This window comes from Vipera berus (assembly GCF_964194415.1).
Source record: "Vipera berus genome assembly, chromosome: 2".
NCBI lineage: Eukaryota > Metazoa > Chordata > Lepidosauria > Squamata > Viperidae > Vipera > Vipera berus.
This window is the reverse complement of record NC_138203.1, coordinates 159,627,177-159,655,040: the sequence shown is the minus strand read 5'-3', so window position 1 is coordinate 159,655,040 and position 27,864 is coordinate 159,627,177. Positions and strand designations below refer to the sequence as shown.

Here is a 27,864-nt window from a genome sequence, read left to right as displayed (position 1 = left end):
TAAATGCCACTTAGTATTTTTGATTAGTATTTTGGAGGCCTAATTAGTATCTAATTAACTTGCTATAGGCTATCTTGCACTCTGCCAATTAAGCACCCAAACATTCTTGCATGTAATGCCATCACAAAGTAGTTGATTATGCATTGTTGCAGCATCAGTTAATCGGACTTATTTTGGAAGGATAAAAACACACATTAAAACTAAACTAATTTTTTCATAATTGTTATTTAAGCAACTTTCAATAAAAATTATCTTTCTGAGCCTGTCTTCCCAACCATTCTCCAGCTTTTTAAAAAAGCTGTTTCTGGCTGTAGAAGTTGTAAACAGCCATCAAAGCTGCCTGTGTTGTCCTATGTTTCGTAGTCCTTCATTCATTTGAAAGGTATCTTCTTTTATGCCTATTTTATGGACAAACTAACTGTTTTTCTTTTAAGAAAAATTATTTTCTTCCAAGCTGCATATCCAAGAAGAGAACACTCTGGTTTCTTTTGTCATTTGTGTTGCTCTTCCAAACAATAAAATAAGGATTGATGAACTCCAATAAGCAATAATCTGAAATTCAGTTACTCCTGGAATGTGGACCCAGCAGCTTTTCAGACATCCCACAGAAGAGTTGCAGAGTTCCAATGTTAAGAGGGGAAGTTATGCTCCATTCCCCACTCAACTCCCGTGAGCTTTCAATGTCAGTGCATATCAATGAAGCTCCTTCCTAAGAAAGGTGTAGGAAGTTGGAGGAAGAGAATAAGTGTAGGTAAGCTTGTGTGAATCCAGCATTTTCCCAAGTTCTCTAGGTCTTGAACACACCTCATAGACTTGCATTTTTTTCCCCTTCCTCAGAGTTTATATAACATTTTTCTCCCACAATAAGGAACTAAAGAGTCATACAAATCCCTCTTTCACCCTGCCAAATTTATATCAGCAGGGATTCAGATTCTTCAGCCATTATCCTTCTCCGAGGGTTGTCATAGTACCCATTGTTTTGAAGGAAATTGTACAGTAGTCAGTCTGCATTTAAAAAAACTAAATTTAAAGCTCGTGGTTTGATATAATTACTGTCCAGCTTCTACTAATATTCCATTCTGAATAAATACACTATAGCTGCTTAATCCCTGGATGGTACTGTTAATTCAGGGTTTATTTTTCCCTTTCTGGATTTCAGCCCTTTTTTTCTCTCTCTTTGGCCCTGATGGAGACCTGATATTCTCTCTGGACCACATTTTTCCATGGCCTTTGATTAGGGAATACCTTTTCCTCTTTACCCCTTCTGAGCTGATTAAAAAGCAAACAGTACAATAGGTACTACTTTTCCTGTTATTTAGCTAGAAGGGGAAGGTGGCAGAACTCTTGACAATTTCATCTGGTTAAAAAAAAAAGACATCCATATATAAGGCGCTTTACAATTTCAGTGTCTTGGAGATGTCTAAGAGAGAGAGAAAAAATCCCACAAGCATTCAGCTTATTGCCCAATTCTCTGTCCGTTCAGCACATTTCTTGCTACAGAGCAAGAATCGGCAGTCTTTAATCCCAATGAATTTCTTCCCACATGACTTTGAAGAGACTTAGACTAGAGGAAGTTTAAAAAAAAAAGATCACAGAAACAGAAAGACATAGAAGAGGATTGTTAAAATCCCATGGGGATCTCAAGCAACATTTTGACTAATAGTGCAGTAGGGATTGAGGCCAGAATCATTAAATTATGTAAATCTAGATCCTAGCAAAGTTTAACAGATGGACATATAGGTCAGCAGTCACATCCCACCTAGCTTAGAAAGCTTATATCAGTAATGTTAAGAGTGAGATGGTAAACTGGGATTTTACTTCGAGAACTTTATATCCATCTGACTGTTATCCAAGGATTTAAACACTTGTACTCCAGAGTGCTCCAGAGATGAATATTAACTTCTAACTAGAACAGAATGAGATCCCAGATAATAACCAATTACGATCAAGGGATCACATTTTTCTCTAAGTTTTGTTTAGTATTTCTCAGCCTCTGAGAGCTACAGGGGAATGGCCAAGATCTAGTGATATTAATGAAGGGATTGGGCTGCAATATTCAGTTGTCATTCTTGGTGATCTGTTATGATCATTTGGGAAAGTCTGGGAGAGATTTCCATTCCATAAAAGTGTTGTGGATAAGCATACTACAGAGCTACAGAAATGTTTTCTTTGCTGCTGCTGCTACTAAATAAAAATTTAGCAACTAAAAGCTAGGATTAGTTGCCTTATGTTGGTGGCATGATCTTAAGGGGTTTGAGGGCTGTGAAAATGACCAGATCAATTTCTGAGCAATACATGTAGGTATTTTTCCTCTATACATATACTTCAGTATTCTTTAACCTTTCAGTCACGATCCCAGGAAGACATTTCCTAACAGAAACTATATTAGTTAGATCTCATGTTGGCAGAGGAAAGGCAAAGAAAAATACCATATGGTGTTTCACTAATGATGTCAATCATCCATGCAACAATCAACCAATGCAACATGCATCATGGTGCATTGCCTGTCAGTTTTTCACAGTAGCGCTGTTTGTCTAGCTCAGACATGTCAAATTGTGATGTCACGTGACGTCACGCAACGTATCAGGATGGTTTTGCCATTGCCAGCAGTGGGGTGGGCGCGGCTTCCAGATACGCATCCGGCCCACGGGCTGGCAGTTTGACACCCCTGGTAGCTGCTCTTCAGGCCAGTCTACAAAATGGGTCATCTCTAATAGGCAAGAGAAAGAATCCTATCTGAGAATTTTGAGACCATTCAGCCAGTCTAGTATACTTTTGAAGGTCAGAAGAGAAAGTTGACTGTAGTGTTTTAACCATCTGCTCACAAAATCTTAATAAGAAGCATGAGGAAATGTGGAAGCTTTATTGAGGATCTTTCAGCTCTATGAGGTAAATCAGATTAAGAAAGTACAGTAATACCATTTAGGTCAGGACTATTTTTATTGCAACAACTCCAATAAAAGAATCTTGCAACTCTGGATGTGACTTCTCCTTCTTCCCTTTACCTTTACCTCTTGTCTGAGACATATACTCAAATTAATTTCTTGGCTCGGGTTCAAGTCCACTTATCTGAAACTGCCAGAGTGGTAATTCTGGGTTGTATAAACAGAGGCACAGAATCAAGATCACATGAAGTATTAGTACCGCTTTATTAAATCCTAGGAAGACTACACCTGGAATACTACAGCCAATTTTGGTCAGCATATTACAAAAAAGATAGTGAGAGTTTGGAAAAAATTCAAAGAAGAGCAACTAAGCTGATCAAAGGTCTGGAGACTAAAACATATGAAGAACAGTTGCAGGACTTAGGTTTGGCTAGTCTAAAGAAAAGAAGAAATAGGCAAGACATGATAGCCGTGTTCCAGTATCTGAGGGGCTGCCACAAGGCAGAGGGGGTCATATTATTCTCCAAAGCACCAGAAGGCAGCACAAGAAACAATGGTTGGAAACTGATCAAAGAGAGAAGCAACCTGGAATTAAGGAGAAACTTCCTGACAGTTAAGACAATTAACAAGTGGAGGAGTTTGCCTCCAGAAATCGTGGGCGCTCCATCACTGGAGATTTTTAAGAAGAGGCTAGACAGTTAGTTGTCTGAGATGGTATAGGTTCTCCTACTTGAGCAGGGGGCTGGACTAGAAGACCTCCAAGGTCCTATTCTATTCTATTCTATTCTATTCTATTCTATTCTATTCTATTCTATTCTATTCTATTCTTCCTCTTGTACTTTAAAGCCATTCTTTATGACTTCTACAGGATCTGACGGTGTAAACATATCTAAGATAGTTATGGAAATATTTGATTACTGTACATTTCCCATAAACTGAATTTGCTGTCTTAGGGCTGAATTGTCACATGCTTTTTCCACTGTAATTCTGCTGCACCATGGACCTTTCTTCATCCTTCAAAACTGTACCATCCTTGATATCTGAATGCTCCTGCTGCTCCCACAGTGTTCCTCTTATTATATTTCCAAAACAAAGTTAATAAATTGTCGCTCTCATATGAATACTCTGTCCATGCGTATGTGTGCTTGTGTGTTATTGCTGTTGAGGTAATAGCAGGCACAGCACAGGAGATCTGTGGGCAAAGAGCCACGCTTGAGTAGAGTTTAATAGGGGAGAAAGGTTAAGAGTCTGAGAGGAGAAAAATTAGCCTCAGTAGTTCCTAATATTTATATGTTTCAGCTCCTTGGTTTTACATCTCTTCCATTTTCTCCATTGTTTTGTCTGTCTTACTTGTGTCCAATTCATTATGTTACTCCTTAAAAAAATACTCCTTTTTCACACTTAAAAACAGAACACACTTCTCTTTTTTCTTATTATTGTTTTACAAAACAGTAATAAGGACTTTCTGGGAAGGTGATGCATTATTCTTCTCTGGACTAATGCATGCACTTGCACTCTCACACTTACACATGTACCCGAGAACAGAGGCATCAGTTTCTGCTGCTGCTATAGGGGTACAGCATGGAGGTAAAGGAAGGTGCATCATAGGAAGCAAACCAGAGAAGCTGAACGTTCAGTGTTTAGCAGGGGGAAGAGGTAGCTAGGTTGAAGTGGAGTGCAAGGTAGGTAGGAATCACCTGCATAAAAATAGCCACCTGATGTAATAACTTTTAGAATAGTGTTTCAGCCTTGGTGGCTTTCAGATGAGTAGACTTCAACTGCCAGAATTCCCCAGCCAGCAATTTGAGGAGTTGAAGTTCACACATGTTAAACCACACAGTTCTAGAATGTTGCAGTTCCCACTTGGGCTAAAAAAAAAATAGAAGGAAATATATTTTTTGGGATTGCCAGAAATGCTCTAGTCTCCCTGGTGCTGAAGCAGAAATGACCATGCAAACATAGAGCTCAGCAGTCAGATGTGAAGAGGAGAGTCTGCAATTGGAGAACTGGAGCCCTAATGGCGCCATTAGACTCTTCCACCATATGAATTAGATATTCACAGACAAGATTGCATTGAATTTCTTGCCTGATCAGTTTGATTCTGTCAGCTCTATGAGGCAGCCCAAATCAGGAAATCAATACCACAAGAAGACTAGAAGTGTATTTTATAGGGATAGGCTATAAAATGTAAAAATATATAAAATATAAGTATTTTATATTTTATATATAAAATATATGAAAGTATACTTTATAAAGAAGACAAGTATACTTTATAAAGTATACTTTATAGGGACACGGTGGCTCAGTGGGTTAGGACACTGAGCTTGTCGATCAGAAGGTCAGCAGTTTGGTGGGTCGAATCCCGAGTGCCGCGTAACAGAGTGAGCGCCTGTTACTCGTCCCAGCTTCTGCCAACCTAGCAGTTCGAAAGCACGTAAAAATGCAAGTAGAAAAATAGGGACCACTACGGTGGGAAGGTAAGAGCGTTCTGTGAGCCTTTGGCGTCTAGTCATGCCGGCCACATGACCACGGAGACGTCCTCGGACAAGCGCTGGCTCTTCGGCTTTGAAACAGAGATGAGCACCGGCCCCTAGAGTCGGAAACGACTAGCACGCATGTGCCGGGGAACCTTTACCTTTTTATACTTTATAAGGGTAGGCTATAGAATCTTGCAAGTCTACTTGTGTCTTGTCTTCTTTTCTTCTTGTATCTTGGTGTGTCTGGGAGAAACCAAGCCTAACTCCTTTCCTAGGGCTTAAGGAAAGCTTCTACCTTTGTAAAGGCTTCTGAATATTCTCTTCAGGGCCATTCAAGGTTCTGTAAAGCCTGAGCAGTAGTCTGGTATCAAGGTGGTAGTTTTTTGGCAAGGATATGCCCTAAAAATGATTAGCCTTTCACCTCAGAGCAGGGAGAGTGTGTGGATGAGGCCTATATCCCAGAGCAGTTACACACACAAAGCAGGCAACTTCAAGATTTTAGTTATTCCAAGATTTTAGGATCTGCTGTATTGTTGGCTCAAGACAACAAAAATGCCATCAACCTATGGAAACTAACAGCGATTGCATGGACAGTTAATTAAAAGCATATGTAATAAGACTGTTTAGATTAATGCATTAGCACTTATATCTGAAGCTGCAGTGACAAAACAGCAAACTGGATTATTTGAAGAATAAATCATCTCTTTCCAACTTTATTTCCCCCTTTTCTGTAATTTTTTGTCTCTTTTATCCCTGAATTTGGGCATAGACAACAAATGAGTGAGATTCAGTGACAGTTTTATTTGTGCATTTGTTGTAAAAGCTGGTTGCAGGGGACAGTTTAAAGACAAAGAGTATGATTCTTTGTCTTTTTTTTAAAAAAAACCACAAATTATTCTTCATAACAAAGATTCTGTGTACATGTAGCAAGTCTATATTCCATTTAAGTGTGCAAGGAAGATAAGCCAGAAAAAATATTTACTTTTATTTTATTTTATTTGCTAAATTGATATGCCTCCCATCTCACTGTCAAGCAGCTCTGAGCAGATTACAATCCCATAAATAACAGTAGAACAATTACAAGTTTAGAACATTAAAAGGTCATTGAAAGTTAAAACATAAATTGACCATTGTATCCAATATCTACTCAATCTAGAAGAGGGGGGAAAAACAAAACCCAAATTTGCAAAGTATAGGTCACAGGTCTGCAACCCGCGGCTCCGGAGCCGCATGCGGCTCTTTCAGCCGTCTCCTGCGGCTCCTGGTCCTCTGCCATGTGCAGTCCAAAAAAAAAGTGGGACTAAAAAAGTTCAACCAATCAATTCAAATATGCAGGGTAGGTGCATATCTCGCCTTGGCTCTACTCTTCAGTCAAACCCTGTTCTGCTCATGTGTGCATGTACGTGCATGCGCACATATTTTTTGCGGCTCCCAGTTTTTCCTTTTGTGAGGGAACCGGTTCCAAGTGGCTCTTTCACTGTTTGAGGTTGCTGACCCCTGGTATAGGTAGTCCTCAACTGACGATCCCAACTGAGCCCAGAATTTTCACTGCTAAGTGAGGCAGTTGTTAAGTGACTTTTGCTCCATTCTACAACCTTTCTTCCCACATTGTTAAGTGAATCGCTGAAGTTGTTAAGTTAGTTTACATGCTTGCTAAGTGAATCTGGGTTCCCCATTGACTTTGCTTGTCAGAAGATCTTAAAAGGTGATCACACGACCCCGGGACACTGTAGCTGCCAAAAATATGCCCAGCATCCGAATTTTGATCACATGACTGCATGGGGATGCTGCAGCAGTCATAAGTGTGAAAAATAGTCCTAAGTCACTTTTTTCAGTGCCTTTGTAACTTTGCATGGTCACTGAACAAATGTTTGTAAGTCAAGGATAACCTATACTAGTTGTGATCTATAAAGCCCTTAATGTATTTTTTTTGCATATGGATACCTCCTCCAAACACCTTTGACTTGCCTATTAGATCTATCAGGGAGAAGCTATTGCAAATCCATACTTCCAGGACCTTTGGAAGGCTGAGGCTGTTTTTCTGCTACACAGTGCCACACTGTGCATCAACATCCCTTTAGAGTCAGATTAGCTTCCCCCTTTTTTAAAAAAAAAAGTTCTTAAAGGCCAGGCTATCTTTGAATGCCCTCATCTGAGGTGATATGACGTTGCCATTTGTTTATTTTCTAATTGGGATGCAGTGCAAAGAAGATACATAGATAAAAGATGGATAGATAGACAGACAGACAGACAGACAGACAAAGAAAACCAGTGAAGGTTGACAGAACCTACCTCTGTAGCAAACCTTCCTGTATCACCTTTACTAAGTATATCACTTTATAAGAACAACTTATATGGTGGGCTATTTGGGTAGAAAATAAAGTAATATCCCCGCATAAGATCTCAAATTTGTTTAAACCTGAGAAAGAAAGAAATGTTCCAATTCTACTCTTTTGTTTTGTTTTGTTTTCAGTTAATTACATAGCGCTGTTTCCCATTCCTAAATAAACTTTCTTTCCGATTTAATTTTTTTCACTGGCGGGTTTAATGACATTTCCTGCATTCGTGCAATGTATTTACCTAGATTAATCAGATCAAAACATGATTTTGTTCATTTTCTCTCAGCTGATTGCCTGGGAACCGGTACAAGAAGAAGATGTGACTATGGTGACAGTACGGCCTAACTTCCAAGACAATATCCATGTTGGTTATATCTCAGGTCTCAAGAAATTCACAGAATATTTCACTTCAGTCCTGTGTTTCACTACTCCAGGCGATGGACCTCGCAGCCCACCACAGCTGGTGCGCACCCATGAGGACGGTACGGCCTTTCCCTTTGGAGCTGGGCAAGGCCCAGTTCTTGGATTCCTGTATGTGCATTATCTATGGGCCCACACTCTCCTTACCCACTAGGCAGCAGGTGTTAAAAACCTTCTTCCATTGCAGAAATCTGTTATTGCCTCAGTTGCCGGGTCTAGCTTTTCATTGCTAAAATGGCAATATTTTTCTGAAGGCCCTGATGCTCACTGCCCTTAATTTTTCATCCATTCCCAAAGAGGTTTAATGTATTCCACTGGAAAGTCAGGGACAATACCTTACCCTTTTGAAGAATTAACAGAATGGTTGTTCTGTTGTAATTTTCTGGCTGAGGGATTCTTTGTTTGACTAGTTCCCGGTCCAGTGGGACATCTCAGCTTCAATGAGATCTTAGACACATCTTTGAAGGTCAGCTGGCAAGAGCCCTTGGAAAAGAATGGCATCTTAACAGGTAAGTAGACAGACTCATCCTTGAGGATTGATTGATTGATTTAATTCATATGCCGTACATCTCACTGACCCGAGTAACTCTAGGCAGCTTACAGTAGACCAAAAGCATAGGTTTAAAACATTAAAAGCATTAAATTAAGATTAGCAAAAATTAAGTAAAAGGTTAAAATCAAGATCACAGATGGCACAGGAGTGGACTTTCTATCTCCATCAATCAACCACATCCAGCATAGCACATCTCTATAATTATGTTTCGGTAAACCTCTGCTCAGGTGATTAGTATATCTTGCAGGAATAGGTTATCGTTAGCAAAAGATAATGAACTAGTTAGAAAGGTTACACTGGAAACTAGACAGAGTTCAGCTCTGGGCCCTCCACATACAGTTTTTATGTCAATTCAGAATTGGCATCCATCTGTCCCCAGAATTTTGTGGGCTTCTGAAGCACCCCTGTACCTGGGATGTTTAGCTTCTTGCACGGATTTGCGCAGGAGGGAATGCTATAAGAAAAGTTCTGTATCATTAAAACTATTGGGTAGGTAATTGCCCTTTGCCAGAAGTTTTCACTTTGTTCACTCTTCTCTTGAAAACAAGGCGCCAGACTTTATTGAAATTGCTGAAGTAGAAGTCAAACCACCATGCTGCCTTACCTACATTTCATTTGGTTAAATAGAAGAGATTTCCATTTTATTTTCTCTCCCCAGGCCAAGAAACATGGAGACACAAAGACAAGAGACAGGGCGTTTGCTAGATCCTGTTATTTTGTGGTTCCTCTCTTTCCATGTTTAGCATGGTAGTGATAAGGATACACGAGATAGAATAAAAAATATTTCTGAGGAGAGGATAAAATGAGTGGCTATAGGGAAATTTTCATCATAACTATTTTGATATCTACTTCTCAAAAAAATCATGTGGCCTCTCTCCCTGCTTGTAATAAATAGACTTTAAAAGTTTTACTGAGTTATTTAGGTTTGTTCTGAGTGCATCCTGACTAGGAATATAAGATGTGTATGGTACTGCTATGTATCTATATACATTGTGGTCTCTGGTCTTCGACTGTAATAAACTTATTCGACTATATACATTGTGGGTTCTTTTAGGCTACCGAATCTCCTGGGAGGAATACAATCGCACAAACACACGTGTAACACACTACCTTCCCAATGTCACCCTGGAGTATCGTGTTACTGGCCTCACTGCTTTGACCACCTATACTATTGAAGTGGCAGCCATGACATCCAAGGGACAAGGACTGGTTTCTTCCTCTACCATTTCTTCTGGGGTTCCCCCAGGTAAGCTTGATTTATTGGTCTTCCTGCAGCCATTAGTATCTTACCGCCAGGCTTAGTAGGGATATCTCGGTCTCTGCCCTTTAGCTCAGACTGAAACTTCTACAACAATACAATACAGGGAACAGTTCTTTGTTTGCAGCCAATGTATGGATGCATTTGACAGGAACGAATGATAGAAATTATTAAAAAGATGGACGTACATACAAATGAATTACAAACCCAATAATAAGCACAGAGAGAAACCAATCAATCCAGATGTTTCAAGTTACAAGGAAAATTCCACTAGAAGATGATATCTAAACTAATCATTTAGGGAAAACTATAGTTACCCAAATTTTCCTTGTAGATTTTCAGTGTTCATTTGTGAGGAAAGGGAATGTTTTGACGATGGTCAGTTTTACCTTTTTCTTGGTTAAGGTGGTTGATTTCTTTTTCAGAAAAGGGAAGAGGTGATAACAGGAAAGATATCTGCTTCCCCCCCTTTCCCCCCCCTTCCCATATAAGTACAAGAAGAAAAGAATTTGTACTTTTCCCAGTACAAAAAAAAATGGGATTTTAATAAAATTCCTGGCAGTTATTCTGAACAGCAGTCCTATATCTGGTCTGTATACTAGTGATACAAATCCTAGCGTCTTGCAAACTGCTAACCCGCCTTGTCTTGGAAGCTCTTGGTACCTGCTGTGAAAATTACTAAGACTAATATCTTCTTCTCCAAGAGAGTGAACCTGCAGATCTGATATGAGTGCTCAAAACTGATTCAGCTATTTTCAGGAAATGTCCCTAATTGAACTCTTAACCAGGCCTCTGAGGAGCATCAGTTTGGAACACTAAGCAAATAGAAATCGTGACATATCCTGGACCTTCAAAGCTACAAATGCAACTTCAAGGCATGTTAAAGGAAGACATGATTACAAATAATTACAATGAATCTTAATAAGGGGACAATGTTTTTTCGGTATATTTCTGCTATATTGCATAACAAAATTTAGCAAGGTATGTTATCCCCTTAATGAAGAAAGAATCTCTTGCTTGCCTTTTCTTACCTTCCTGTGCCGCTTTGAAGGTGCATTTTCCTGAACTGCATAATATTCCATATCTGATTTAATTCAGTTTGCCTGACTGAGCTTTGACTTTGTCAATCTCAATTAATTTCAATATTGTTCTTTTCAGTAATTCAATTAATTCGAGTGTGTGTGCTTCATTCATTCAGGCACATAACATGCCCGTCACAATCATGACAACAAGCGACTTCTCTCAAGCTTCAGCATTATTAAATTAACAAACATCAGAGTAATGAATATGAAATTACAGACAACACTGTCAGCTCCCCTGGTGACCTTCATGAGATGGAAGTTTTGAATCTGATGAATATTCAAATCACTTTAGATATTTGTTTGAAGCCTGTGCCAATATTAAGCCTACGCCAAGTAGGTAGTGATCCTGCTTAATGCATCATTAATAAGCCACCATGTCAGTCACCAAAAGCTGTTTATTGTTTATTCCTGTTTCTTGATTGTGGGCTGAGGTTGGGGGTCATTTAGATTATCTGCTGCTGTTGGCAGGTCTTGATGCTTGGGGAACAAACAACACACCATATGCATGTCATGAAACTCAGAGGCTCCAATGCTTTAGAATGGTACAAAAGCTTTAACAAGTTGTAGACAGATGCTGCTTTCATGCTCTCATGCATTCCAAAGCATCTCTTCCAAATTGAATCTAAAGCATTGCACAGCTCTAATAAACACTCTTTTCTGTGGACTTGCAGGCAGAAGAGAAGGATGTTTAATCCTTCCAGCTGGATCAGACCAAAGGCCTATTTACTCCTGGACTCATTTTCTGCAGTGACTAGCCAGGTGCTTGGTGGAAACACACAAGCAAGAGATGAGGGCAGTGACAACCTCTTAGTATTTGTTAGGGAAATGCTGGATGCTTTTAGTCCTGAAGAAATTGTACTGCTTGCTTTCTTGACTTAACTCTTTGAGAACCTTCTCCTTCCCTGACAGGAATCAATGCTTCTTCTCTGATGCTTCTTGGCTCAGAGTTGTCTCTTCTTGAACCTACTTATTCTTAGAAAATGGTTTTGTTCCCCATGAAGTATGAGCGCAAATGTAATCAGATTCTATGAAATTATATAAAGTGGTGCATTTTAGGGCATGGAGAGTACATGTCAAAAGCTATTTGTATGACTTCTCAACTTCCCTAACATATTAGGACACCTATAGTGCAAGGCGATCAAACCGGTCAGTCCTAGAGGAGATCAACCCTGACTGCTCTTTAGAAGGCCAGATCCTGAAGCTAAAACTCAAATACTTTGGCCACCTAATGAGAAGGAAGGACTCACTGGAGAAGAGCCTAATGCTGGGAAAGATTGAGGGCAATAGAAGAAAGGGACGACAGAGAATGAGGTGGCTGGATGGAGTCACTGAAGCAGTAGGCGTGAGCTTAAAGGGACTCCAGAAGATGGTAGAGGACAGGAAGGCCTGGAGGAACGTTGTCCATAGGGTCGCGATGGGTCGGACACGACTTTGCAACTAACAACAACAACAACAACATAGTGAAGCAGTGATTTCCCTGAAGTCCAAGGTTTTTAGGAAACAAGGTTCTATAGCCTCTTCACATTTTATTTATTTTTATTTTACTGTAAGAATTTGCATGCCACCTGACTTGCCAGACTCTAGATTGAGAATTAGCCTTGTTTGAGCTTCTGTAGCTAAGAGCTCAACAAATATTGTAATAAGAGGTTAATTTTTAGATGTGGCAGGTAACTACACCAGGGGTATCAAACTACTGGCCCGCGGGCCAGATGCATCATGCGGAAGCCATGCCCACCCCATTGCTGGCAATGGCAAAACCGTCCCGATACATCGCATGACGTCACGTGACATCGCAAGTTTGACATGTCTGAACTACACTCTTTTTCTACCCTACCCCACCTTGCCCACTTAACCAAAACCATATTTGATTATCAGATACTGGTGGCGATTTCATCTTTATTGTGTATGGCATATGTAACTTGCTGGTTCTATGTTGATTGTCCTCTTTTTACCTTAAAAATTATTTTTGAAAAGTATGATCCAGTCTTCCCTATTACAGTTCTTAACAAATTGCACGTTATGTTTACTCCTGTTACATCTTTTAGATTAGTTCAGTCCTCCTCATCCTAGTATCTTTGAAACAGCCTTCAATTTCCCTCAGCCAGGTTGACAGGAAAGACTACGCTGGTTAATGATGACAGAAGTAGAAAGTCATCCATTTGGCGGGCACCAGAGTGGAGAAGACATGATTAGTGAAGTAAATTGTCAGTACAAACATTGGGCAAGATGCTATTTTCATTCTGTATGTAGTATAGCTGAGTCAATGGGCATTGTCTATGCTAGAGGTAATGAGTTCCATGTTCTGTGCTTTCTCTTGTTCACAGAGCTCCCTGGGGCCCCAGCTAACTTGGGCATCTCCAACATTGGTCCTCGTTCAGTCACACTTCAGTTTCGCCCTGGTTATGATGGGAAGACTTCCATTTCCAGGTGGCAGGTAGAGGTTCAGGTAAGGCAGATCTCATTTGCTGATTTAAAAAAAAGCAACGGATGTTTTGTCCTTTTTATAGCTCTCCATCAAATTGTTGTATGAAAATTAAAGAAGCTTACCTCTCATTGCACTTCATGTAAATATTTTGACTTGAAATCTATAGTCTCAAATCAATATAAGACTCAGGCATACAGAGAGGGAGGGAGACTTGCATTCTTTTATTCTGCTCAATTTCAGAAAACTTAGTTTGACCAAGTGTCACAGTGGCTGAGGGCAAGAATAAAGGGGAAAGCATACTATTTGGGAATTAGAATACCTAGGAAACAGTAAATAGAGAGAGCGGATCATAGGACCAATAGACAGAATGGCATTTGATACATAATTATACTACATAGCCTCAAGATTTCATATTTATATAGGAATCTCATCCGTCACCTCTAAAAATAGCCACCTCTAAAAATATTTCTAGCAGAAAATCTTTGATTTGAAAATGAGCATTTTTTTTTTTAAAAATCTCAGTGACTAAGTGAAAGCAAAGATAGCAGGGAGGGACAATATATTACATAAAGAGCTATTCAGTGTGATCTACTTAATTTATTGTTCTGTTCTTTTGTGTGTGCATGTATTAAAGTATTCTGTGTGTATGCATTTTTTCTGCTTAAAGACCAACAACACAATAATAACAAATAATGAGGTGGCTGTAATTTATTCTAACAAGTAAATTATTGTGATTTTAAAAAAAACTTGTCCAAATGTTTATTTTACTGTTAGATAAAAGTAGTCTTGCTTTTCATTCCCTGAGAATGGCAAATGTTACCATGTTATTTAACTCTTTTTTTTTTTTGCCTGTTCAGTAGGGAAGCAGGCGATAGCGTACTTTTCCAATTTTACTCTGGCTTGCTTGCTTTCAGATGGGTCAGACTGGAGAGAGTGAAGAGTGGATACTCATCCACCAGCTGTCTAATGAACCAGATGCTCGGTCCATGGAGGTGCCCAATCTCAACCCCTACACATATTATAGGTAAGTCAAGTGAAGAAGGGAAAGGCTAAAAATATTGTCACCCGTCACATCAACACGTTGATGTTGACACAATACATGATTTGCAGCAATGTATTATTGTAAGGGACGCGGTGGCTCAGTGGGTTAGGATGCTGAGCTTGTCGATCAGATGGTCGGCAGTTTGGCGGGTCGAATCCCGAGTGCCGCGTAACAGAGTGAGCGCCTGTTACTCGACCCAGCTTCTGCTAACCTAGCAGTTCGAAAGCATGTAAAAAATGCAAGTAGAAAACTAGGGACCACTACGGTGGGAAGGTAACAGCGTTCCGTGCGCCTTTGGCGTCTAGTCATGCCGGCCACATGACCACGGAGACGTCCTCGGACAAGCGCTGGCTCTTCGGCTTTGAAACAGAGTCAGAAACGACTAGCACGCATGTGCGGGGGAACCTTTACCTTTTTATTATTGAAATGCATTCTTTGCCCATAGTTTCATTAGAATTTTTATTTCTGACAAATTAAGGAAGAAGACTTTCAAACAATATGGTCAAAGTGCTGGGAATTATTTTACTTACAACCTAATTTTTCAGGATCTTGTTATATTAACCTTCTATATATTTTCTTCTGTTAATTAGTTTAACATAATACAATTATTAAAAACAACAACTAGATGGTATGAGGAGGGAAAGATGCTGATCCCAATCGAGCTGTGTTGTTGTGTTACTGAAGAAAAGCAGGGGTGGTGGTGGCAGTGGAGGCAGCAGCACTGATGGTGATGAGGACGGTGATGATGAGGATATAAAGAGGAAGATCAAAATCAATCTTTTCATAAAACCCAGTCAGAGCTGAGCAAAGAAATCCTCCAAAATAGGGCACAAAACAAAAACCTTTCTGATGCTTCCTGAAATTCATCTTCCAACCTTGATACCACCAAACATGGAGGTTCCATAAGAAAATCATGGCTAACATCTGTTGATAGACCTCTTCTCCATTAATGTTTTGTTGGAAAACCCAACACCCAGTTTAGAACTTGTAGCCCAATCCCCACATAATATTCTTTGCTTCAGATATGTTTTTTTATTTTTTATTTTTTTTATTTTAATCCCATTTATATCCCGCCCTTCTCCGAAGACTCAGGGCGGCTTACAATCTAAGCACAAATTAAATGTGCTTAGCAATAGCCTTCATTCTGTGTATATGCCTGCTTATTAGGGCTTTGACCCCCCCCCAAGCGGCATTATTACAAAGTCAGCTTATTGCCCCCAACAATCTGGGTCCTCATTTTACCTACCTCGGAAGGATGGAAGGCTGAGTCAACCTTGAGCCTTGTGGGACTCGAACCTGCACTAATTGCAGGCAGCTGGTGTTACTTAAGGAGGCATTAGCCCACTGCTCCACCAAGGCTTTATGGAGACATTACACAAATATGTAGGGCACTACATATTTGTATGTTCTTGCATATCACACATTATGGCTCCTCCACTGGTATTAAGAGGAAAGAGGACCAGGGGGAGAAACAAAGCAAAAGGTTACCAAAGGCATTTGAATGTGGAAGTTCAAAATCCTGGAGGATTTTTCTGTGCTCTTATCCCTTCCAACATTAATCCATTTCCTCTCTGGTGCCAGTTTCCGGATGCGACAAGTGAACATTGTGGGGACAAGTCCACCCAGCCTGTCTTCCCGCAGGATCCAGACATTGCAGGCTCCACCTGATGTATCTCCTGCCAATATTACAGTACGAACAGCCAGTGAAACCAGCCTCTGGCTACGATGGATGGTGAGAACTGTAGCCTAAAAAGGGCCCATAATTGTTTCTGGAGGGGAAAAAAAACAGGGGATAACAAAGAAGGGGAGAAGGGGCAAATCCCAGCAGGCTGACCACCCTACCATTATTTATCTAGTGAGCCAGACAAACTTCAATAGTATGTTTCAATAGTAAATTTGAATTCAAGATTATTTTATTTATTTATTTTATTTTAATAATATTTCTATACCGCCCTTCTCCCGAAGGACTCAGGGCGGTGAACAGGGCAAGAATAAAAATACAAGATTACAAAAGTTAAAAAATAATTAAATACATGCCCATATACTAAAAACAATTAATACATCTTAAAACCCCAATAAAATAACAATAACAACCCCCCCAGTCCCCCATCAGGCCAGGCCAGCTTGTTCAAAAAAGTATGTTTTTAGCTCGCGGCGAAAGGAGCGAAGATCGGGCGCCGTCCGGAGCTCAACCAGTAGCTGATTCCATAGCTCCGGGGCGCCCACAGAGAAGGATCTCCCCCTGGGGGCCACCAATCGTAGAGAGACTCATATGAAGCTAAGAATACTAGTTGAGGCTGCATCAGAAACTGGGGATATTGCTACAGTGAAATATCGAGCAATTGAAATACCTGCTTCACCCTTTCTGTCATTTATCATTCTAGGGTAAAGTGGAGGGGTCTAGAAGTACAGTGAAGGAAAGGGATGGGGTATGAAAAGATGGGGCTATAAGCAAGGGAATAACTAAGGGGTTGGAAATGAAGTACAAATCAGAGTCATAATGAGAATTGAAGGGGCATCATTGGCTGACCTTCCTTTACTCCCATGCTAGGTATTTTTGGAAGTGGAAGACTTCAGCTGGGGCACCAGCTGAATAAGGCCCCATTTTGAATCAATCTATATACACTTATCCATGGTTCCTTTTCCCTCAGCCAAGATTATAATTATCTCATAAAATTCTTGCCGCCCCTAACAGGAACTTTAAGACCAGCCCTTATCTAAGGCTGAGAGGCTACCAAATTAAATTTAGTGAAAGAATTAAGGTTTCAACTATGTCAAAAGGCTGATGTGGTGACTTTATGGATATATTCATTTAGTTCTCTTGATCAATAGTGTTATGGAAATGGCTAGTAAATGTTTTTGAACTTCCCAGTCCAGCTAGGAAGATCTCACATCTAAATACAAGTACTAACCAGGATGAACTTTTCTTGGCTCTTCTTGGAATGATATGATCAGACAGGTGCTACCATCTGCTATATTGGAAGTTCTTAAATCCAAATCAGAAACTTTCTGTAATATCTGTATTGGAGGTAGAAGACTTCAGAAGACAGATGGCTTTCTATTAAGCACAACAATTAGGATTCAAAACCTTAGGGGTTCAAATTGATTCCAAGCTTTATGGTTCAACTTGATTGTTGTTCCATATGCATTCCTTATGAGACATTAAAAAAAGGAAATTCAACTATTTTTTCTCTCTTTTGATTTATTTATTTATTTTTATGAATTGGCTGGGAGCCCATTTTCTATATTTATCATTTCAGTTCAAGAAAGTTACAAGGTAATTTTAAATATTAAAATTTGGCCTTATGTACATAAATTCGCAGCTTCTAAGGTAGGCTTTAAAACTGTACCTGTTTTACAAAGGCTAGGATCTCTTCAGTTGAGTAGGGAAGATGTTACCCTGTTTCTTGTAGCCATCCTAGAGAAGAATAGAATGCCGGCCAATAGTAAAGGGCCATCTCTTTTCTCAGCCACTGCCAGAGAGTGAATACAATGGCAGCCCTGAGTCGGTGGGCTACCGGTTACGCTACTCACGTCTTGATGGGCGCAGCCACACCCTGACCAACACCATCCATGACCGTGTGGAGCGTGAGTTCACCATTGAGGACCTGGAGGAATGGACTGAGTACCGTATACAGGTGCAGGCCTTCAATGCTGTTGGGCCAGGGCCATGGAGTCAGACTGTAGTGGGGCGAACCCGGGAGTCAGGTATTCTTTTCCACTCTAGCTGTTTAAGACAATCTGGTAGGCATATCACTGCCTGCTTGGAATTTAACATGTGAGGTTCTGGACAATGTAGCAATGTGTGTTCTTGTCCGTATTCTTTGTATATATATAGTGCCTTCATCCGGACCCACCAATATTTCAGCACTAGCTACCACTTCCACCTCTATGCTAGTGCGGTGGAATGATATCCCTGAAGCTGATCGAAATGGATTTATCCTAGGCTACAAGGTGAGTATCAGTACTACTGATCTGGCAGTCCTATCCCTACTTCCTTTCTCTTGTGCCATACTGCAAAGACCTGACCTAAAGCATTGTATTCCTCCACACCTAATCTCTTTGTCTTTCTTCCAGTTTGATCCTGAATCTCTGCCTGCAGATTCTACCATTCTAGAGGATTCCTTAGTGAACATTTTTTTCAGTCTTTCAATTATTGTGTTTCCACAAAATGACCTTGCTTCTTTCCCCTCCTCATTTCTTCAAATCCATGTTATGCCTTATCCTTATACAGGGCTCTCATCCTATTTACAGGAACAAATGCCAATTTATAATGCTCTCCTGATTAGCACTGATGAACTGGGAAAGGGGGACTGCTTGCTTTTATTTTAATCATTGGTACATCTTCTCTTCTAGATCATGTATAAGGAGAAAGATTCAGATTCAAGGGCCCAGTTCTGGTTAGTGGAAGGCAATGCTTCTCGGAGTGCCCAGCTCATAGGCTTGGGAAAATATGTCCTTTATGAGATCCGGGTGCTTGCTTTCACCCGCATTGGTGATGGAGTGCCCAGCAATCCGCCTATACTTGAGCGCACACTGGATGATGGTAGGTGTCCCCTAACTCTCTGTCTCTTAGCTATACTTACTTTTAAAAAAGATTAGCAACCAAACACCAATACCATCTTCGTTCAGAATGTTCAATAATTCAAGTCCTAATCATAACCTTTCTGTAAATTATTAAACATAAACTTCCTTTCGCATCCTTCCTGCATTTCTCAGTGATCTGCCGAAGAGTACAATTTTCCTTCACCTCTCTGCATGTCCTCCATTAACTTCATTCCACATCCTGGTAATATTAACTGGGTTCGATCCCACATGGCTTCTTGAGATTCTTGAACCCAATACATGCTGGCAGAGAGCTTAGACTTCTCTCCAGAGCATTTCCACTATCATTATAAACTCTTGACCCTGTGTTATAAGCAACTCCCCATCCCCACAACCTGTGTCGTGGCCCCCTAAAAAGCAAGACTGATCTTCGTGTCGGGTAGCATCGATTGTATATATCTGTGTTTGTATGTGCATTCCAGTCACTGCCTGTAGGAATAAATAAACATATACCTTAATCACTGAACCTAATCATCCATTTTCCTTTGTCTTGATGTATTCCAGTGCCCGGGCCACCAGTAGGCATTCTCTTCCCTGAAGTGAGGATAACTTCTGTACGGCTAATCTGGCAGCCTCCTTCTGCTCCCAATGGTATCATTCTAGGTAAGAGACAGTAGTCCAGAGTGAGCCAAATTCTTGAGCTTCTCCCATTCGTCTTTCTGAAGAGCAAGCAGGGCCACAGAAAAATTGTGGCAGGGTAAAAAAGGGAACTCATATCAAACGTCCGGGCCTTGTTTCGTGATTACTCCCATGGTTGCAGTCTACTTCCACTGGGAGAACTATTTCTTCAGCTGCCCCAAAGACAGCTATATGGGTAGTATTGTGTAGCAGGTTCTTTGGCGCAGGAAAGAAGGCGAGGCAAGTGAGTTCAGGCAAACTCATGGTTTATTGATTGCAGAATGTGAAATGAGAACTGAGCTGTAACTAGCCACAATTTATAGTCTAGCTAGCCCCTAGGCGGCAGCCAGTAGGTTTGAAGCAACCATTGCTGCCTAGGGACAGCCAATAGCAGCACTGGAGACTTGTAGTCTGGGTTGCTGGAGAGCCGTTAGCTGCTCCAGCTACCCACATGGTATTACATTTGAGCCCAATACATAACAGGTAGTATCCCTTTTTGCCAAACGTTTTCTTACCGGTGCTATTCTGACTCTGTTGCAGCATACCAGATCACTCACCGCCTCAACACTACAACTGCCAATTCAGCCAACGTAGAAGTCCTCAGCCCCAGCGCACGCCAGTTTACTGCTACCAACCTCAGGCCTGAGTCCACCTATCTCTTCCGTATCACAGCGCAAACCCGAAAGGGCTGGGGTGAAGCTGCAGAGGCCTTAGTAGTCACTACGGAAAAGAGAGGTAATTAGGATGGGACATAAGACAATCCAGAATTACATTGTGACAGAAATTAGGTATGTCTGCCCAGTGAGTATATTTTTGTTCCTAAGGATGTTGCAGCATAAAATGTTACAGGGGCACTCTCAGGTTTGATTTACGGTCATTCACTCAACACACTCACAGCCCTGGTCAACAGCCACATTCAAATCACTTTCAACCAAACACTGAGATACAACCAGTTCTTTGGAGAACCAGTGATTTAAAGTAATAGCAAAACTTTATTGTTTTGTACATTTACGCTCTCTGTCTCTCTCTGTCTCTGTCTCTGTCTCTGTCTCTGTCTCTCTCTCTCTCTCTCTCTCTCTGTGTGTGTGTGTGTGTGTGTGTGTGTGTGTGTGTCTCACACACACATACACACACACAAATCCACACAGAGTATCCTTCTCAATTAGGCTGTCAGCTACTAGTCAGAGGGACAAAAGCTGCCAAGTCTGGATTCAAAGAAGACTTAAAGACTGGGCAGGCTTCAGGACCCCTTTTGTCTCCAAAAGTCCTTGTTTTGTTGATTCACAAGATTGGCAGCTATTCTTGCTTTTTTGAATAAATTTGGTAGCTGTTGATGGGACTTGGGGAGGATTTTCACATGTGCTCAGGCTCAATTTCTTTTGTCTGGTTTGGGTAACTTTTTTCCTCCCTTTGTTTCCTTGACAACTGGGTTCTTTCTTATCTATCTCTTGAAGGGATCTTTCAAAGAAGATTCCTAGCTTTTAATCCAGCCTGCTTACATGCTTTTTTTTAATCTTTAGTTGTGGTAGCTTCAGCATAGTCTCACAAGAACTGTATTAAAAATTATCTTAAGGCAGTGTGTATATCTGAGTAGCAAACTGGTATTGCAATGAATCCTTTCATTTTTTCAGCCATTTTTGTACTCAACATTTCTTTTCCTTATAACACTCCTCACAAATCACTATTTGTTTTCTTCAAATGGAGAAGTGCTATGTATAACTTCCATTTCAGGGCATGGAGGACACCTTGAAAAAAGGGAGGTGCTGTTGAATGGATAAATACCTCAAGGAAGGAAGGAAGGCATAGCTCAAGATGAAAAGAGAGAAAGAAGCAGCATTTCATTTTTCCCTCGCTTTAAAGTTTTAGCCTTTGGAGGCTATCTTCAGTCAGTGAAGACTGACGTCCAGTTGGGCTTTAAGGCTTCAATTTAATTCTGCAAAATGTTTCTGCTTTTAAGAATTTCCTGACAAATTAGACGGTTAGCCTTCAGGAGATTTACATGAATGGCTGTCTCTTAAGTAGCAAATGCAGGAAAACGTTAGTATTCCATAAGAGAGCAAACCAAAATTTTCTGGGTTCAGCACCAATAACAATCTATTAAGCAGATGACAAAAAATATGAATGGGTAATTTGTATATTACAAATCAGATTCTTATTCAGGCATTTGCAGACAACTGCATTGTGCAATTATCAATTATTGCTGAAAACCCATCAGTCTTTCTTCTAATAATGAGCCCATTTCAACGAAAACTCATTTTCTTTCAGACTACAGGAAAAATATGCCCCAGGTGCTCATCTTTTAAGAATTGTAGTAGGAGTAATAGAATATCAATGCCCATATATCAAAGGCATTCATTTAATAGGCCTGTAGTATAGTTAATGATGATTGAAGTGATCACCGTTTCAATACGTTTTGTGACTTTCTCTACATTAATTTTGTTAATATTTTCTCTTTCTTCTTACTTAAGCAGTTGAACGAACTCTGCTGTACCTTATAAGCAGACGAATCTTTGTGAAACTCATTATGCAGCCGCGCGAGTTGTGTTGGGAGTCTCCCGATACTCCCATGTTACACCTTTGCTCCGCGAGCTGCATTGGCTGCCGGTTGCCCTCCGGGTGAGATTCAAGGTGCTGGTAATGACCTACAAAGCCCTACATGGCATGGGTCCGGATTACCTATGGCAGCACCTGCGGCCGGCATCAACTTCCCTCCGTCCAGTGCGCTCCCACAGAGAGGGCCTCCTCAGGGTGCCTCCGATCAGAGAATGTCGACTGGTGGCCCCCAGGGGGAGGGCGTTCTCTGTGGGCGCGCCAGACCTATGGAACCGCTTGCCGGTTGAGCTCCGGATGGCCCCCGACCTTCGCTCCTTCCGGCGGGATCTAAAAACTTACTTATTTGAGCAATCCGGCCTGGTTTGATGGGTTTGGGGTTGGGTTTTTAACATGGTTTTAATTATTGTATATATCGGGCACAATTATTTAATTGTTTTTTAACTTTTGTACTTTGTTTTTTAATATTTATTGCCCTGTACACCGCCCTGAGTCCTTCGGGAGAAGGGCGGTATAAAAATTTAATAAATATAAATATAAATATATATGAATTAAAAAAAACAAAAACAACCTAAGAGTTACAGATAGTCCTCAACTTAACAACTATTCATTTAGTCACGGTTCGAAACTATAATGGCACAGAAAAAAGTGACTTCAGACTGTTTTTCACGCTTATGACCATTGCAGCATTCCCACAGTCACGTGATCAAAATTTGGGTGCTTGGCAACTGGCTCTCTATTTATGACGGTTGTAGTGTGATCCCCTTTTGCAACCTTCTGACACGCAAAGTCAATGGGGAAGCTGGATTCACTTGACCGTGTTACTAACTTAACACCTGCAGTGATTCACCTAACAAGTGTGGCAAGAAAGGTCGTAAAATGGGGCAAAACTCACTTAACAACTGTTTTGCTTAGCAATGGAAATTTTGGGCTCAATTGTGATTGTAAGTCGAGGACTACTTACATTAGTCCCTGCCTTGTCAAACCGTGTCAACTATGGTCTGCTTTCAGAATGGTCATCCAGACCCAACTTTGTTTTCATAGAATTAATATACTGTGCTGGGTTGTTGTTGTTTTTTATTTTTTTTAAAAAGGTATGGGAAGCATCACTATAAACTGTATGAATGGACCAACCATCTGTGATCGCACGGAAGCAACATTTTAAAATGGAAAGCAAACTAGGGTTTGTAGGAAACCAGTGAACATACTAAACATCGAAACCAATTGGATAATGTTCAGGATGGAGTACAGGAGAAAAAGATAAATGTTTAGATTAGTAAAGCGTCAGGGTTCCTGTGCATATTGTACCACCCTGAAAATAATCTCTGGCCTACCCTTATCGTTGCCGTATCTCTTTTTCATCCCATGAAAAACTAGCTTTCAGTGATCCGTCTCTGTCTTATCTCCCAGACCGTCCCCAACCACCCAGCAAGCCCATTGTGTTGCAGGAAGATGTCAAGGCCAGGAATGTGCTATTGTCCTGGGAGCCAGGCAGTGATGGGCTGTCACCTGTCCGATACTATACTGTGCAAACACGGGAACTCCCTGATGGGAAATGGATGTTGCATTCTGCATCTGTGAAGCACAACACCACATCCTTCATTGTGAACAGGTGAGGCAGGAACTGATGCGATGCAAGAGACTTTTATTTAGAAGAGGAAACGGTTGTTCAGGGTTCCAGTTTGTTAGACTGTTCAGCAGCTGCTAGACAATCCAAGACTGTGCACAGGTAGTCCGTCACTAACCACTATTTGTTTACCAACCGTTCAAAGTTACGATGGCACTGAAAAAAAAGTGACTTATATGACTGTTAAGTCCTCACACTTAACAACTGTCTCAGCATTCCCCAGGGTCGTGTGATCAGAATTCAAGCCCTGGGCAACCAGCCTGATGACTGCAGGGCCACGTAAGCAGACTTCGATAAGTAGAGTCAGTTGAGGAAGCCGTATTTGCTTAATGACCCATTTGATTCACTTAGCAATTGCAGTGATTTGCTTAACTGCTGTGGCCGAAAAGGTCGTAAAGTCAGGGTTGGGACTCACTTAATCGCCTTGCTTAGCAACAGAAATTCTGCTCCTAATTGTGGGCGTAAGTCAGGGATCCCATTTAAAGGGTGGCATCCCAGTCTGAACTCAGTTCTCATAACTAAACTCTAAGCTTGGAAGCAACACTAGCTGTCGAGTCACACAGATACATCCAAAATGCTTTTCCAAAGACCTTAGGAAGGATTTGCTGGTCTTGGAACAAAAAAACAAAAAAATAGAATGTAGGTCTTAGCAAGCAGAAGACAGCAACACACATGTGGGAATTTGTTCTTCCAAAACCAAAAACCAACACCTTGCATTCTATTTGCAGATTGAAGCCATTCACCACCTACAAATTCCGTGTTAAGGCAACCAATGACATCGGTGACAGTGAATACAGTGAAGAGTCAGAATCACTCACCACACTACAGGCTGGTATGCAAACGTGCAAGGTCATGAATTACTACCCAGTGTAAAACCTTTTTCCTCCATCTCTTGAGAAAAGAGATGATCGTGCAATGTAAAAGGTAATATGAATTCAGTGAGTGCACTGTTGCATTCTTAGGTACTTGATTATCTTTCACCTAGACTATCTGAAAAGATCTCATCTTCAAAATGTACTAGCTCAACAACTAGACAAAAGAAACAAAACAAAATCAGGTCAAAAGAAGAACAAGGAAGGGGGCTAGTTTGCCCCTTCTCTACTATCTGGTTTCCCACTTGTATAATAACCCATCTCACATCTAACCCTATTCAGATCCACTGCTATATTTCCCCTGTTGTAGATTTATCTCTTATGTTTTTATTGGTAATGGCCTTGTTTATGTTAAAGTACAAAAGGAGAAGCCATAGATAAAGCTGGCTATTGTGGGAGCCAAACTTTGTGCTGTGACAAATTGAGCAGATTGGTACATCTGGGGCTCAGTTTAGACAATAGCGTTAGGCACAATTAAGACAAGCAATAGAGTTATAATAGAAACTGAAAATAGAAAATACAATGGAGTAAAATCTATAGAGAAACTAATGAAAAGAATGATTAGCAGAAGAAACAAAGGTTCTTTAACAAATTAAGACAGGCATGTGGTAGATGAGATTTTTAAAAAGGCCAAGATAAACCTGTTACAATTGGCTCCATTATTTCAGATTAGTGAAGTATTCCACCAGAAAATTAACTTGTTTTAGGATCATGGTATCTTCCAATCTGTAAGGAAATTTTAATCACACTTGATCTTCATTTCCAAAAAGAAGTCATTTAAACTTCTGTGAAAAATGATGACTTCATAGCTTGCATTTCCTGGTGCTCTTTTCATCACAGAAGAGCTTGAGTATTTGACTTGCATTTCTTCTTTTCTTCAGCCCCAGAGGAAGCTCCCACCATTTTGTCAGTGACACCACACACCACCACATCCGTGTTGATCCGCTGGCAGGTAGAGTAGCTTATTCTTTCATTCATTTCCACATTTTAACTCTGAATAAAACAATCAGAATGCTCAAGGATTCCTACATTTTAAAGGAACCTTTTTCTTCCTTATACTATACTGTACGATCTTTGGTATAGTATAGTGTTCTAAGGAAGGGACACGGTGGCTCAGTGGGTTAGGACGCTGAGCTTGTCGATCAGAAGGTCGGCAGTTTGGCGGGTCGAATCCCGAGTGCCGCGTAGCAGAGTGAGCGCCTGTTACTCGTCCCAGCTTCTGCCAACCTAGCAGTTCGAAAGCACGTAAAAATGCAAGTAGAAAAATAGGGACCACTACGGTGGGAAGGTAACAGCATTCCGTGCGCCTTTGGCATCTAGTCATGCCGGCCACATGACCACGGAGACGTCCTCGGACAAGCGCTGGCTCTTCGGCTTTGAAACGGAGATGAGCACCGGCCCCTAGAGTCGGAAACGACTAGCATGCATGTGCGGGGGAACCTTTACCTTTACCTTTAGTGTTCTAAGCTTGATTTCCAGAGGGAAGGAGTTCCAGTTATGCAATCTTATACAAGTAAATCTGAGCAAAGATAACAGGATGGCAACTTATTTTGAATAAACAGAATAATAGTTCCTCATTTACTTGCACTTAACTTTATTATTCAAGCTGATAACTAACACAAAGAAAGATTCTGTGTTCACAGGGTAGTTGACTTTGCTATTGAAACACAGGACATCATAAATTGATCTTGTGCCCCAGAATTTATGCGAAAGGATGATCCTCTCTGCAGTGTAAAGTGAACTCTAGTTGGTATGCATATAGTGGGGGAGGGCAGAGAACCAGTAACATAAAGGCATTTAGGGTGGAATTATGAAAAACAACTTGTGGAACGATGAGATCAGGAGAAAGCTGGAGGGATCCAAACTGGATAGTGGGACTACTTCAACACACTAATCCTCAGTTTTGGGGCATCTTCTGCCTATATCCATGGATTCCATCCTGCTAGCAGGGACATAATGAAAGTCCAAAACCAAGTTATCCCTCAGAATTGTCACATTTGGAGATATTGGCGTGGGTACTCTGTGCTTCCAAGCATCACTTGTGCATTCACTGTGTCTTCTTATGCAGGCCCCATCTGAGGACAAAATCAATGGCATCTTGCTAGGCTTTCGCATCCGATATCGGGAGCTGCCATATGAAGGGGTACGAGGCTTTATTGCCCGTAGCATGGGCAGTCCCAATGCCAGATGGACAGAGTTGACCCGTAAGTCTGCAGAGGGAGAATGTATGAATTAAAGACGATCAGAATGTACTTCCCTTAACAGACTTCTGGAAAAAGGCTGTACTGATTGCCTTTAAATGAGTTTGCAATATCATTCCCAAGCAAGCTGTTCACAAGACTTGGTCCTAAGGATTGCACAAAATGCTTCCTACAATGATATGGCTTCCATTCAGTATGGTGCAATTCCTCCTATGCTAATAAATTCAGTAACTGTCCTAGAGCAATACATGATTGAACTCCAGCAAAAAGCCAGTATATGCATCAAAAATCCAAAACAGCACTGTCCAGGATTCCTCTTTCTAATTAATCAGTCTGAAGCAATCTCTTTTCCAAGAAATATTAAAATTACATTATAAAACACTACTTTGAAAATTGGGAAACCTATTCTCCCAGGTTCACATGCAATACGTAATAATGTATGTATCCTGCTGGTTAATAAGACAGCTGTGTAAAAACTGCAAGGCATTCCAGACAAATCATTCCAGTGACTTACTAATGAAAATATACCCAGGCCCACAATTATAAACTTACAAAAATGCACAAGCAGAAACATCCAGCATAAAAACTTTCACCGAAGGGAGTATCTGAAGCAGTTGTTTATGGCCTTTTGTTGCAGCAAACTACAGCTGTATTTGGTCCTCTTGGGGTTGCAAGCTTTTTTGTGTCAGTGTGTCAGTCCTTAGCAGCTCAAGGTCTTGGTTGGCAAAAGAGGCTTTTATGGAGTACAGAATGATGGGACATATATATCCAATCTATCCCAATGTCTATAATAGATTCTGGGAAATTTTGTTTCTCGTTTGAAACTTTGATTGTCTTGCCCTCTCTAGCTATTTGTCACCTTTCTCTTCCCCCCCCCCTCACTGTTCATGAGACCCCCTTAACATCCTTT

General features: G+C 40.7%; 1 protein-coding gene across 1 annotated transcript in view; it reads left to right on the top strand.

The window, feature by feature from the left end:
* Positions 1–27,864, top strand: part of SDK2 (sidekick cell adhesion molecule 2) — a gene marked incomplete at both ends in the record, with an annotated part of 415,888 nt that overhangs the window by 351,103 nt on the left and 36,921 nt on the right. The window contains 15 exons of the mRNA XM_081321147.1: positions 7,988–8,183; positions 8,532–8,630; positions 9,729–9,920; positions 13,339–13,460; positions 14,354–14,463; positions 16,063–16,213; positions 17,952–18,189; positions 18,320–18,435; positions 18,838–19,027; positions 19,591–19,689; positions 20,245–20,439; positions 23,665–23,866; positions 24,610–24,713; positions 25,635–25,705; positions 26,822–26,957. Coding sequence (XP_081177273.1) covers positions 7,988–8,183; positions 8,532–8,630; positions 9,729–9,920; positions 13,339–13,460; positions 14,354–14,463; positions 16,063–16,213; positions 17,952–18,189; positions 18,320–18,435; positions 18,838–19,027; positions 19,591–19,689; positions 20,245–20,439; positions 23,665–23,866; positions 24,610–24,713; positions 25,635–25,705; positions 26,822–26,957 — 2,221 coding nt within the window. The remainder of the gene's footprint in view (positions 1–7,987; positions 8,184–8,531; positions 8,631–9,728; positions 9,921–13,338; positions 13,461–14,353; positions 14,464–16,062; positions 16,214–17,951; positions 18,190–18,319; positions 18,436–18,837; positions 19,028–19,590; positions 19,690–20,244; positions 20,440–23,664; positions 23,867–24,609; positions 24,714–25,634; positions 25,706–26,821; positions 26,958–27,864) is intronic.